We start from the raw sequence: 14,616 nt of genomic DNA, 5'->3' as shown, positions 1-14,616 counted from the left end.
CGTTATCAGTCACAACCTAAGATTGATAACCCGATGGTGTACTTTCTGAGGTGATGAAATGAGAAGTACGCAGCACCTGTGACGTATCATTTTCTTAAAAAGTTAACCTAGGATGAAGCCTCTAGGTTGAAGCTATAATATAAAGGTTTTAGCTCTTTTTGCCTTTCATTTCTTACCTATCACCTAATTCCTTGAGGTAGTAGTTTAGCATATTGAAAGGACTTGGATTTTTTGCACCATGGTTAGAACCTTAGCCCCAGATCCTCTCTGACAACACTCAACCAAGTAATTTTACTTTGTTACTTGGGGTTACTTAGAAGTAATATCCATGTTACAGTGTGATTAAAATCATCTAGCAGATTACCTGGCATTTGGTAGTTCCACTAGGAAGTAGCAGTTACTTTTTCTATAAATGTTTTAAACCCAGACTTTTTTTTTTTTTTTTAATTGTTTGTTTTATCTTCAGAGTTTTGCTCTTGTTGCCCAGGCTAGAGTGCAATGGTGCAATCTCGGCTCACTGCAACCTCCGCCTCCTGGGTTCAAGTGATTCTCTTGCCTCAGCCTCCCGAGTAGCTGGAATTACAGGTGTGTGCCACTACATCCAGCTAATTTCTGTATTTTTAGTAGAGACAGGGTTTCAACATGGCCAGTCTGGTCTCGAACTCCGGACCTCAGGCAATCTTACCTGCTTTGGTCTCCCAAAGTGCTGGGATTACAGGCGTGAGCCACTGCACATTGTTCTTGATGGCACCAGAAATTACTGTCAAGAATTCTGTTTTTGATCCATTAACAACCTAGTTTTTATTACAGCGTTTGACTGAAATTGGAAGAAGCAGAACTTTCAGAGAAATTTGTATTTAATAAGTATGTTCACTATTCAGATTTTTTTTTAACATTCCTTCCTTTTTTGGTTTTAATGGTTACAATTCTGGGGAGAAATCATATATAATTAAAAGACTGAGGAGGCTAGGCACAGTGGCTCACGCCTGTAATCCCCACACTTTGGGAGGCCAAGGTGGGTGCATCACTTGAGGTCAAGAGTTTGAGACCAGCTCAGCCAACATGGCAAAACTCCGTCTCTACTAAAAATACAAAAATTAGCCGGGTGTGGTGGCGGTTGCTTATAATCCCAGCTACTCGGGAGACTGAGGCAGGAGAATCGCTTGAACCTGGGAGGTGGAGGTTGCAATGAGCCGAGATTGCACCCATTGCACCCCAGCCTGGGTGACAAGAGCAAGACTCCATCTCAAAAAAAAAAAAAAAAAAAAATTGAGGCATAGACTTAATAGGGAACACCTGAATTAAATACCCTTAGAGGCTGGAATGTCATAGGCCACCAGTCAGTGTAACAAAATGAAGTAAAGATTAATAGATTTTTGGAAGATCCCCCTGCCCTGGCCACCCAGGTGACTTAAAATTTTTTCCATTATAAATAGAGTTTTTAAAACAAAAAAAAATAAGTGTTTTCAAAAGCTTCTTGGTTTACTTCTAGCTAAAGACAACATGAGCAGGTACGGTCTTGAGAATGACAAAAGCAAGCCTTTATGATGTTTAGAGTATCTCATTGATAGGGGAGTTTACTTTTAAAAGATCTCGCTATTTACACTTTTCAGATTACTCTAGAAACATTTAAATATTTAGAGTGTCCTCACAACAACCGCAAAACATGAGAACAATATGGTTTGCTTGTCAGCAGAGTTCGTTGGATTCAGACTCTGTTGTCACCTGTATTATGTAGACAAGTTACATAATCTCTGTAGTCTCCTCATCTTGGAAGTAACACTTAAGTTCCTGAGGGTTGTGAGGATTAATTGAAATTTACATAAAGTGCTATTGAATAGTAGCTATTATTTTCACCATTTCTTGATCTATTCCCCATAGGTTTATACAGTATTCTATAGCCTACAAATTATTTTCCTGTTATTTTGCTTTTTACCCTACAGGAATTATATAAATGAGTGAGTGCAAATGTTAGCACAATAACTTTTTCTATGTGTGTACTTTTAATTTTTTGTGTCTTTAAAAAGTTTCTTATAGGCAGTATATAGTTGGATTTGCTTTTTTATCATATTTAACAATCTGCCTTTTAGTTATGTTTGGACCACTTACATTTTGTGTAATTATTGATGTGGTTTGGTTTAGATTTGCCATCTTGATATTTTCTGTTCCATTTGTTCTTTATTAGTATTTTCCTCTTTCTCTGCCTTATTTTGGACTATTTTTCTGTAACTCCACTTTATCTCCTTTGCTGGCTTATTAACTGTAACTATTGTGTGTGTTTAGCGGTTGCTTTAGAGTTTATAGTGTACATCCTTGTGAAAAACCATCCATGTTAAAAACCCTCTATCTATCTATCTATCTATCTATCTATCTATTGCTTTAAACCATTGATTATCTTTAAAAGACATTTAAATAATAAGAAAAGAAGCCTATATTTACCCACAGAGTTAGTATTTTCTATGCTGTTCAGTCCTTGTATAAGTTCATGTTTCCATCTGGCATGGTTTTCCTTCTGCCTGAATTACTTCCATTAATGTTTTTTAAATTGTGGGTCTGATGGTGAATGAATTTTTTCAGCTTTTGTATGTCTAGGAGTCTCTCTTTTAGCTTTTGTTTTTTGAAAGGTAGTTTTGCTGGGTATAAAATTCTAGGTTGACAAAAGATGTTGCTTACCTATCTTCTGGGTTGCATTATTTCCAACAAAGAAATCTGCTGTTATCCTTGTTACTGTATTTATGTCTCTTTTTCTGGTTACATTGTTTTCTTTCACTCATTTCAAGCATTTTGATTCTAAGTGGCTTGTGTGGTTGTCTTCATGTTTCTTGTGTATGGATTTCTTGAAATTATTGGATATGTGTGTGGGTTTATAGTTCTTACCATATTTGGAAAATTTTTTCAGCCATTATTCAAACATTTTTTTCTGCCCTCTTCCTTAGGGACTCCAGTTATACATACATTAGGCCACTTGAAGTGATTGCACAGATCACTGACACTCTTCATTTTTTTTCAGTCTTTTTCTCACTGTTTCTTTTTGCTTATATTGATATATTTTTAAGTTCATTGCTGTTTTGCCCCAAAGTGTCTAGTTTGCTTTTAATGTCATCCAATGTATTTTTCATCTCAAACATTACCATTTTATCTCTAGAATTTTAAGTCTTTTTAAAAGATATCTTTCATGTCTCTACTTAACATGTTAAATCTTCCCTCTAGTTCCTTGAACATATGGAATACAGTTACAGCTTTTAATAGCTTTGCTTACTGCTAATTCTGTTACCTCTGTCATTTCTGGGTTGGTTTTGATTGATTGCATTTTCTTCTATTATGGGTCATATTTTCTTGCTGCTTTGCATGACTGGTAATTTTACCTTTTGTTTTACTTTATTGGGTAAAATTCTGTATGCTTTATTGCGGGACATGATTAAGTATTTGAATCAGTTTGATCTTAGATTTTCCACCTTGGTTGGTAGGAAGAACTATGCCTGGCTTTGTGTGAGCTGTGGGGTTTGTGTTTGCCAATTATTAGAGTCTCATCCTTTTGGGTTAGTCCATCCTGGCCTCTGGTAGTTTCCTCACGTGGATGCTGATGAGTCCTCAGGTGAAAGCTTGAGGGGGACCAGTTGCAGACCTCTAATTCTCTGTGCAGCTGTCCAATTCTCGGTGCAGCTCTCCCTCTCCTGTCCTTTCTGCAAATTCTAACTGCTTTGGCCTCCCTGGACTCAGCTTTCTCTCTTCACCGTCGGCTGGCTCTACCTGCACTATGTCCTGGAAAATCTCTCCAGAGTAGGAACCCAGTGCAATCCTTGGGTTCACTTTGTTTCCTGTCTCCCAAGGATCACTGGCCTTTGATGCCTGATGTCTGGTGTCTCGAAAACTGCTGTTTTTACAGGTTTTTTTTTTTTTTTTTTTTTTTTGCTTTTTAGTTGTTTTAAATAGTAAGATAGTAAATCTGGTCCATGTCAATATCTCTGTTTTAAAAACAAAAAGGTGGCCAGGCATGGCGGCTCACACCTGTAATCCCAGCATTTGGGAGGCCGAGGCAGAACGATTGCTCGACCCTAGGAGTTCAAGAGCAGCCTGGGCAATATAGTGAGACCCCCACCTCTAAAAAAAAAAAAAAGAAATTAAATAAAAAGTGAGGGTCTATAGCTTGTTTCAGTTTATACTGTGAGATATCAGTGGAGCCAGAACTAGAATCTAGGCATTGAATCAAAACCTGGTGCCTTTTTTTTTTTTTTTTTTGAGACAGAATCTCACTCAGTCGCCCAGGCTGGAGTGCAGTGGCACGATATCGGCTCACTGCAAGCTCCGCCTCCCAGGTTCACGCCAGTCTCCTGCCTCAGCCTCCCGAGTAGCTGGGACTACAGGCGCCCACCACTACGCCCGGCTAATTTTTTGTATTTTTGGTAGAGATGGGGTTTCACCGTCTAAGCCAGGATGGTCTCGATCTCCTGACCTCGTGATCCACCCGCCTCAGCCTCCCAAAGTGCTGGGATTACAGGTGTGAGCCACCATGCCTGACAATCTGGTGCCTTTTTTGACATTGCCTTCTTAAAAATTTTTTTTAAATTAACATTGCCAAAACAAACAAACAAAACGCTTTGCTATCCCTTTAAACCTTGTGGTTTAATTTTAAACAATTTTCTGCTGAAAATGTTTGTAAACTGGATTACATATCCATGCCTTCTTGAACAGTAGTTTGAATATATTTGAACCTTTTCATTATTAACATTACTTCTTCAGTGGTTGTCAACCCTATCTGACCCAAATAATCCCAATTTTATAAAATAGTTGGATATGCTCTTTTTATCTCCAAGAGTCTGAGCATTTGTGGATGATCAGGTCAGAGTTGCTACACATTTTTGTTCCAGTTGCAATGGGGTAAAGGTGTATCATGAGGTGCCCACCCTATTCTTTCCTGTCCCCATTGTATAAAAGCAGCCCTACCTCTTCTTCCTCATTAGGGTCAATTGCCTCTGCCAAATGGTGCCTTCTTGATTTCAGGTCCCTATATACAGAGTTCACAATGCCCTGGGTGGCAGCCATAGCTTATAGTTTAATGGAACTCCTACTGTGTGCCCTGGCAAGAATGTAACCCTTTGAGAACTAGGACCTCCAACCCTCTAACAGCAAGCACAACATCCCCCATGGGGTCATGGGGAGGGATGGCTAGTGCTTCTACCCCTGGGTTCGCGGACCCACGTATTCTTACTGGGAGCACAGCATCATACAGAGGTTCCTGATTTAACGTGTGGACTACATCCTGAGAGATGACACTAAATCCTTCAGGGAGTGGCCTCTGAGCTGGTGCTTCATCTGTGCCTTCAGAAGGCAGTTCCAGTATTCTGTGAGGCTGGTTGCTCCTGACCAGTGTAGGTTGCAATACAACCAGTGGATTCCTTGGTCCATGGGTTCACCTCCAGACCTTTACTGGAAAGTTGGTACCCTGGTTGGCTGTGGTGGTGTATGAGATCCCGTACCTGTGGGTTGGACATTCTGTAAGGATAGCAATGGTGGCTGAGGCTCTGCAGGCAGGAAAGACAAGCCCACACCTGGTGCTATCCCTGTGAGGAGCAAACCACTGGCCCTTCCAGGAAGGAGGGAATCTGAAGTAGTTGGTTTGCCACCAGGTGGCCAGTTAGTCTCCCTGAGGAGTACCTTGTTTAGTCTTGCTGACAGGTTAGCCATTCATAGGCATTCGGTAGTGGGATTGATGTAAGTGCTGTCTACCTGTTAGGTGATGCTTCACATGATAGGTTAGCGGATATTCTTTTATTCCCCTTCAAGACCTGCCCTTCACCCTTCTGCCTCTGCTCTCTGCCCTTTAGGAGGCTGGCCCTGGGCCCTGGAGGTTTGGTCATTGGAAGGCCCCAGTAGATCAGAGAGCAGGAGAGAGCGGTTGAGTCTTTATTCCATGAGCTCCCTCCCTTCCAAGCCATGGCTTTGCAGAGGCTGTGCCCTTAACCAAGGGCCACAGGTGTTGTGGAGCAGCCCTCTTCTATAGCTCCCAGTTCCCCAGGATTCCCAGTTAGGGATGGTAATGGCCTCCCACTGTCAATACCCACAGAGTGCTGCTTCGGCCTCCCCTGCTGGCCCCTCTGATCTCCACTTTGTGAAGTGGCTTTACATCCAGGCTGTCTTGAGTCACCCTCTCTGAGGATGCCATCTATTCTTCCAGGACCTTAATGGACACAAGTAAGTCATTTTCTTTCTTGCCTTTTAGAATGAGTTGTAGACAGCATTTCCATCTTAATTCAGCTGCCCCAATTCCCTGATTAATCCTGTGGGCCACCTTAAATTGGGCAGTCTGGGAAGGTCTTTTAGAAGCAGTGAGGTTGAGGACCTTAACCTGGAGGATGAGGAGGGGCTTGCTGTTCAACGATCTGAGAGCAGGAATGCAGGTAGTGAGGTGGTAGGCAAGGGCAGAGGCCCAAGGGGCCAGTGAGCTTGGCTTTTTCAATACCCAGAAGCTTCTGGAACATGGCAAACAATACACGCAGTAACATTAACATAGGTGGTGTGCAGTTTACCTATATGTCTGTAAGAAATATACTGCTGACTTATAAGAGGGTGTTGACCTCTTTTCAGAATAGAGTGTCAAGTTTGCTTAGCACAAGTACTTTTAATTCTATTCAGTATACACTAGACTTTAGCACAGAGCCAAGACTATCGCTGTATAACCATAATCCCCGGCCATCTCAGGGGTTCCCCTCTGAATTAAGGGAAGGAGAAGGAACATGTTAGCCAGAGACGCTCAACAGTTCTAAAAGGTGAGTATCCACAGAAATTAGACAACCAGAAGATATCCAGAGCGTGACAGGGAAGATGGATATAACGTATTTTTCTAAAAACAAAAAATGGTTGTGGAGTTATCAAATCACAAAGATCTGAGCTAATGGTTTGTTGTTCTTATTTAGATATTCTGTACAGGAGTTAGCGGAAGAGTTACCTGGGACCCATTTAGGACATGAATATGCCTGGTAGGAATCTGAACCCAGCCTGACATCCAGCAGTTCTTCCCTTTCCTGCCAAGACTTGTTAGTGCCTCTCATTCTGTTCTCTGGACCCAGGCTGTACGCCAGAGCCTTCTTGCCTCAGCCCTGTGATTTAAACTTTCAGCAGAATTGCAGTACAGGTTAAGTGTGGCGCATACTAGATCATAATTTTTGGCCAAGTTGTGCGTCTAATACAGAATTAAGTCATCAGGTGAACAAGACTTGGAGTTCATTTTCTCAATCTTTCCCATTCGTTATAGTCTCACTTTTCTCAAAAGCCCTCTCTAGGCCAGAAACAGTCTTACCATTTTTGTTTTCCGCACCTAAGTCCGGCAGGTAAGAACCCATGAGAAGATTCTAAGAGGCGTATTTCTATTTGGCGCAATCTCGACCCTGCCTCTCCAAATGTGAGTGCGCAGAGGTCGCTTTCCGCCACCAAGCGGCGCTAATCCACCACCTAGGACAGACCCACTAAGTTTTTCCATAGGATTTGAAGTTTTGAACTTTTACAAGTGTCAGAAAGGTTAATTCACAAGTTTAGAGTAATGCGCTAAGGCACGAGTGGTGGGTGCTCCAGCCTCGGGTGGGCTGCAGAAGGCGCGCGGTGTCGCTGAGCGCCCCTCCGACCTCTGGGGTCCACAAGACGGACTTGCGCTGCGGAAGCTTCAGAGGTGCGCGCGGGGGCGGGTGCCGGCGCCCCGGGCAGGTGAGGGCAGAGGTGCGCGCTGCGCGTGGGATCAGCCTGGCGCAGACCGGTGGCTCCGCGGAGCTAGCTCCTTCCTCGCCCCCTCCCCCTCGCCGCGCGGGGCCAGCCCGGCCGCTCCTCCCCTGGGTGGGTCCCCGCTCCTTTTCTGGCAGGGTCTATTTGCATAGAGGAAACTGCCCAAAGTGGCCGCTGCGGAGGAGCTGGCGGCGGCGAAGGGGGCGTGCGCGGCGATCCGCTGCTACCCGGCGGCTAAGTCCCGCGCCCGGCGGACCTCGTGCCTTGGGCTGTCCCGCCTGCTTCTCTTGCACTCAGCCTCTACCACAGCTCAGCACCGCCCCCTCGGAGAGTCCACGCGCGACAAACGCGCCATGGGCCCAGGCGAGCGCGCCGGTGGCGGCGGCGACGCGGGGAAGGGCAATGCCTCGGACGGCGGCGGCGGCGGCGGAGGGCGCTCGGCGACGACGGCCGGGTCCCGGGCGGTGAGCGCGCTGTGCCTGCTGCTCTCCGTGGGCTCGGCGGCTGCCTGCCTGCTGCTGGGTGTCCAGGCAGCCGCGCTGCAGGGCCGGGTGGCGGCGCTCGAGGAGGAGCGGGAGCTGCTGCGGCGCGCGGGGCCGCCAGGAGCCCTGGACGCCTGGGCCGAGCCGCACCTGGAGCGCCTGCTGCGGGAGGTGAGCATCGGGGCGCGTGGCTGGGGCGGACTCGGGTCTTTCGGGCTGAGGGTGGCTGTACGCTGGGGGTCCGGGCAGCGGGCGGGTCTCTGGGAGGAGAGTTGCCCGCCGGCTGCGTGTGCTCGGGGCCATCCCAGAGATAGGCGCGTCTGCGCCACGGCGGAGGCTGGGGGTGCCGGCCCCAAGGGGTTTTGCGGTCTCCGCTCCGGCCTCAGGATCCCGTGCCAGGCAGGCGGCCGCGGGAAAAGGGAAGGAGAGACCACGGACTTTGGAATAACAGACCTAGGGTCAGTTTCCACAGGGTGTGCGCTCGGACACGCCGCTTCCCGCCGGCGGCCGGCGTCGGGGATAAAGATGAGGCTTGTGGGAAGTGTCTGGTGACTGTGACCAGTAGCACCTACTGTTCCTAACCAACGCTGATACACCTGGAGAGGCGGTGGTCACAGCAGAGGAAAGCCTCAGACAGGCTCAAGGGCTGAGCTGCTGGGGTGTGTCTCCAGCAGCTCAGGCCCCAAGGCTGAGCCGTCACCGGGGCTCAGAGGCATTGGGGATGGGGGTGGGGACACCACGTGAGTTGGTAGGATGAGGGGAAGGAGAAACAATCCGGGGTAGAGGACCTGCATTTTAGTTTCAGGCGGTGCCATCTGGGGTATGGGCTCTCAGGACATCCCGAGTTTCCCGTCCCTTACCTGGAATCGCGACTTCCACAGCTTACTTGAAGGCTCATATGAAGCTCTGTGACATTTCTAAGGGTTAAGATTGCTGCTGTGTGTCTTCAAAGAAAGGGCCACATTGGGTCCTCAAAGCCTCACCCAACGTGTTGGTCAAAGCCTCCACTTTTTGTGGGGCAGTTCTCCTCCCCACAAAACTGGACAGGCCCTGGTGGGCTGGCCAGAGCCTCCCCTGTGGGCCAAGCCTTCCTTCTCTTCCTGGGATAGATGGCTGCCCCAGACCCCAAAGTCACTGCCCAAGGGGCGTCCTCAGTTGCTGTGTGAAAACAGGCAGGGTTTCAAGGTGGAGGAGAGGGAGGATTGGCCTGTTCACCCCCAATTCCCTAGACTCTGCCCAGCTGGGATCGTTATTAGTGTGTCCAGCTGTGTTTCCAATGTTGCGTTCCTTTGGACTCTGAAGGAAAGTGGAAGAAGGTGTGCCACACCTCCTTGTTCACCCCACCTGTTTCCTAGTCACTTTAATTTCAGCTAGGATCACATCTCTTCTAGCTGGGTTCTGGGTAAAATTGCTGCTTCATGAAATGATTTCCTCTTTTCCGCTTGCAAGGGCCTGCAGGCTTCAGAACTCTCAGCCCTGCTGGCAGCTCCTGGCGATGGTTTCATAACTGCCGCCCATTATCTTTGGTCAAATCCCTGGAGACCAGGGTGTTGACTTGATTTATGGAGGGCCAGTCAAGTTTCTACCTGTCAGTGCTGTAAGTGCGGCTGCTCTTTCTCATAGGAGGCCTCTCTTATTTGCTAAAAATAAACCGCAAGCCCTGATTGAGTAAATCAGAAGTCCTGATATAACCATTTTACAAGGAACTACAAATTGTGTCTATTTTAGGAGGGAGAGGCATCCTGGGCCGGCGGCCGCTGCTGGGAAGTGTTGATTCTGAAGTCCTGAACTTCAGCTGGCAGAGACTGTGCAGTTGCTCTCCCAGGCTCCCCCCAGCAGCACTGAATTTTACCTGGGTGAACTATACTGCTTGAACAATGAGTTATTGGACTGGGTGTGTGTTCTCTCTCTCTCTGTCTGTCTCTCTTTTCTTGATTAGAAAGGCAAAAGAAAAATTTAGAATCTAGGGAACCCTGGATTCTGGAGAACTTGCTGTGCCATTCACACATGGTCCTACTCCCTAATCCCAGCTGGGTATCTGAGGCACATGCTATGCTAGGAGTGTAAACTGGTTGGGTTTTCCTGCCAGTGGAGAGTCAGAGATGGTGCAGTATGAATGCAGTTGGGGTCAAATGTCTGGTTGTTTGGGTGCCCCCTGTGAGACAGCTTCTCTCCTAGGGGTACCAGCCTGTTTCTGCTAGGAGCTATTCTTCTTGTAAATGTTACTGGATGGGAAATGTCCACAGCCTGGCCGGTGACAATGAGTTCCTTGGCCGGGAGGAGACCACCGTGGGAGGCACATATGGGGAGTGAGTAATTGACTCTAATTAGATGTATAGATACTTTTTCAAGCCGTTAGATATGAAGGCCAAATGAATGTTGAACTGAAAATCTCAGAAGAACATTTGTACTTGAAGCTGTTTTTCAGTTCTGATTTGTTCTCAGCGAAGCCTCTTTTAAGCCAGCGCTGAAGTAGTTAGTTGTGTATATGAGTGTGCGGGCAGCTTGTCCTACCAACAAACTTGTTTCCAGAGAACCAGAGGCAGAAACCATGTCCAAATTAAAAGAAAAGACATCCTTGCCAACCATACATGGCTTTAATGTCAGGGGAAAAAAAGCCAACAAAAGCCACTGTTAATATGGGACCCACCGTCGTTGTTCCCTTGGGAACAGAACTGTGAAATAACTTTTTCTGGGACTGGCTGATGTGCCTGATAATGAAGATACAGAAGCTACAAGAAAGGAATATTCATGTCAACTCATAATCATTAAAGACCCTTCCCATGGCACACAAAGGAAGCGATAAACAAGATTTCTGAGTAAGAGCCATGGACGATGGTATCTTCAGTATGATGTGAAAATATTCATGGAAAAAAAAAATCTAATATTTTCCTCTTAAAGTGTTTTAAATAGGTTGCCTAAGTAATCAGTCCCCCCATCTCATACCTATAGTTACAATGTTATAAAAGCTTAAAACTTTAGAATACATGGCTTTCATAATACAGTAAAAAATGTAATGCAAGGATTAAAGAAATATTTAGTTGTATTCAGAGGAGACCATGCCAGCTTACAATGGATTTATTGTTGGCTGTTGGCCTTCCATTGTCCAGACCAATCAGTTTGAAAACAAGACAAGCCCAGAGACTGGGAGTGAAGTTTACGCACTTTCCTTCTCTCTTATCAACTCTATGTATTGGTTAAATACTGTCAACCCAGAGTCAAATGGAGATTTTTCAGCCTCTTTGGTGGTTTGTCTACTTGTCAGAGCTGCTCTCTGCTGTCAGTTTTAATGAAGATGCCTATTTTTGAATCCCATGGCACAACTGGAGATGCAGTGTAAATCATAGCTACATTTGTTTCCTTGACATTTCCTGGCTCCCAAAACAAACAAACAAAAGTTTCCTTTCAATGACTTCCTGGCCTGCTCACTCTCTCTCTCTTTTCTTTTTTTTTTTTTCTTTCTTCCAACAGTTTGGGAGAGCTTTATAATAATAGCAGCATATTTAGAATGAGCCAAGGATTGGGGCAATCCTTTCACAGATCTATTTTGTCATTTTGGATTGGACTTTTCCACATTGGCTTTGAAGGTTTGAGGCCTGGCCCCTGAGATGGGGAATCTGTAGGCTGAACGAATTTTTCCCGGGGGCAGAGCAGAGCAGATGGTACCCGAGGCTTCCTATCAGCAGAAGAGAGTTTGAGGCCTGGTGCCACCGTTTACCAGCTCCGTCGTCCAACCTCTTCCACTGCCTCGCCTCTGATGGTGTGCTCACAACTCCTCTGTATGCAAATATGGTAACATATAGGAAAAGTACAGGATGGTAAATATGCTTTTGATGGCGAGTAACAGAATACCCGAGTGTCCTCACTTACCATACACTACAAGAGAAGCCTGGAAGACAGTTGGCACATCCTGGGTTTGTCAGCGACTTGGCCACAACTGGGTACCACTCAGTGTCTGCCATTCTCTTGTCCTTTCCTCGTGGTCACAAGATGGCTGCTGCAGCTGCGAACCTGTGTCTTCACCCAAGAGTAGCCTGGGTAGAAGGGAAGGGGGCAGGGAAAAGAGCGGGCTTCCTGAGAGGTTGTCTCTTTCATTTCAATTCAGGGGAAAACTTTCCCAGCTTTCAGCAGTCTTATAGCCACTAGATAGAGCTGGGTCACAGGGTCACCATCGCCCTGTTGCTGGCAAGGGTAATGCGATTGCCATAGGAGGCTTTGGCTCATCTTGACTCATCCCCTGAGGCTGGGCATATTGCCACTGGAACAGAATTGAGGCTTTGGGAGGAAAACTGGGCATGGCTACTGGGGAGCAACCAACAGAGTCAGCCAGTGCTGTAGAGCATTACCCCAGCGTCAACCAGGGACGTGGAATGTTACTCCAGTGTCATCCAGGGCTGTGGGGTGTTACCCCCACATGAATCAGGCCACGGAGTGTTACCCTAGAGTCAGCCGGGGCCACGAGTGTTACCCCAGTGTCTGCTGAGGCCATGGAATGTTTCTGCTGTCACCCCAGAGGAGGATGGGGCAGAGTGGGGGTTCAGTCATCCACTGGCCCGCCTACGTTTTCATAACTGGAATTTCCTTCCACTTTGGTGTTTCCCAGGCCACACACTTTGGGAACATTCTTCAACCACAACATTTCTGTCTCCTTTGGGGCCCTGCTGTCCAGCTGTGCTCCCAGCCACAGCTGAAGGAAGGGAAGGTTGGTGGGTTTGGGATTCTCTCTGGCACAGTCCCATTCTTTGCAGTCTTTGGCCTTTAACCCTTGAGCGGATGCTGTTCCGCCCCCGAAGTGAGTGACTAAGGGTGGCACTCTAGGACGTTGCTTGCCAGCTTTCCAAGATCACAGCACATGCAAAGAACAGTAGCACTTCCCCTCACTGCAGGAAGGGAAGAGGACACTAGGCTGGAGGTGACCAGCCACTCCCCAGCCCCCAAGCACCAAGGCAGTCAGTCTACCCAGAGACCACATACGGTGCACCTGCACCCACTCGGTGTGTCTGGGAAGCTCTGTTACCCACTCCTACCCTGCCTTTCCCCCAGCTCCTTGGCTTTCTTAGCAGCCATATCTGACTGTGGCCTCCAAATCCCCTTCCAGAGTGGGTGCAGTTAGAGTTAGAGTCATGGTTGCCAGAGCAGGCTGTCCCTCCTTCCCTCACCAAGGAGCATCCCATTAACTTCAACTTTTCTAGACGCCTTTGGATCCTTTTACCCTCAAATAGCAATGTGACACAACTCCAAGATGGTGCAGCTTCAATTTAAAAGAATTCAGGCTGGGGCGCGGTGGCTCACACCTGTAATCTCAGTGCTTTGGGGGACCAAGGTGGGTGGGTAACTTGAGCCCAGGAGTTCAAGACCAGCTTGGATGATATAGCAAGACCTTGTCTCTATTAAAATAAAAACACCCATATATATATATGTATTTATTTGTAGGTGCATGTGTGGCCAAATGCAGTGGCTCATGCCTGTAATCCCAGCACTTGGGGAGGCCACAGTGGGTGGATCACTTGAGGTCAGGAGTTTGAGACCAGCCTGGATAACATGGTGAAACCCTGTCTCTATTAAAAATACAAAATTTAGCTGGGCGTGGTGACATGTGTCTGTAATCCCCGCTACTTGGGAGGCTGAGGCATGAGAATTGCTTGAATCCGGCCGGGCGCGGTGGCTCAAGCCTGTAATCCCAGCACTTTGGGAGGCCGAGACGGGCGGATCACGAGGTCAGGAGATCGAGACCATCCTGGCTAATACGGTGAAACCCTGTCTCTACTTAAAAATACAGAAAAAAAAAAAAAAAAAACTAGCCGGGCGACGAGGCGGGCGCCTGTAGTCCCAGCTACTCGGGAGGCTGAGGCAGGAGAATGGCGTAAACCCGGGAGGCGGAGCTTGCAGTGAGCTGAGATCCGGCCACTGCACTCCAGCCTGGGTGGCAGAGCAAGACTCCGTCTCAAAAAAAAAATAAAAAAAAAAAAAAAAAAGAGAATTGCTTGAATCCAGCAGGCGGAGATTGCAGTGAGCCAAGATCATGGCACTGTATTCTAACCTGAGTGAGTACATCTCAAATAATAATAATAATTAGCTGTGCGTGGTGGTGCAAGCCTGTAGTTCCAGCTACTCAAGACACTGAGGTGTGAGGATTGCTCAAGCCCAGGTGTTTGAGGTTGCAGTGAGCCATGATTGTGCCACTGCACTCCAGCCTGGGTGACAGACTGAGGCTGTTTCAACAACAAATAAAAATAGGGCAAAAAAGGGGGGCAGGGAATTAATTAGCTTGAGTAACAGAGAAGTCCAGGCTAGTGTCTGTGTAGGCACAGCTTGAGGTGCCTGGATTTTGTTTCTTCCTCTTTGCTCCATATTTCTCAAGGATGCCCTCGCTCTCCCCGTAAAGTGCCAGGGATGCTTCCAGCAGCTCCAGATTCACATC

The 14,616-nt window shown here is 47.1% G+C and overlaps 1 protein-coding gene across 1 annotated transcript in view; it reads left to right on the top strand.

Annotated features, from left to right (window-relative positions):
* Positions 1-7,685: 7,685 nt before the first annotated feature.
* The window catches only part of COL23A1 (collagen type XXIII alpha 1 chain), a 365,686-nt gene continuing 358,755 nt past the window's right edge, over positions 7,686-14,616 (top strand). Inside the window, 1 exon segment of the mRNA XM_033180209.1 lies at positions 7,686-8,366. Within this exon segment, the coding sequence (XP_033036100.1) occupies positions 8,067-8,366 (300 nt within the window). The 5' untranslated portion in view covers positions 7,686-8,066.

Source organism: Trachypithecus francoisi, unplaced genomic scaffold (genome assembly GCF_009764315.1).
Source record: "Trachypithecus francoisi isolate TF-2019V2 unplaced genomic scaffold, Tfra_2.0 Lachesis_group2, whole genome shotgun sequence".
NCBI classification, from domain to species: domain Eukaryota; kingdom Metazoa; phylum Chordata; class Mammalia; order Primates; family Cercopithecidae; genus Trachypithecus; species Trachypithecus francoisi.
The sequence above is the reverse complement of the archived record's forward strand: the minus strand, read 5'-3'. Positions and strand labels throughout refer to the sequence as shown.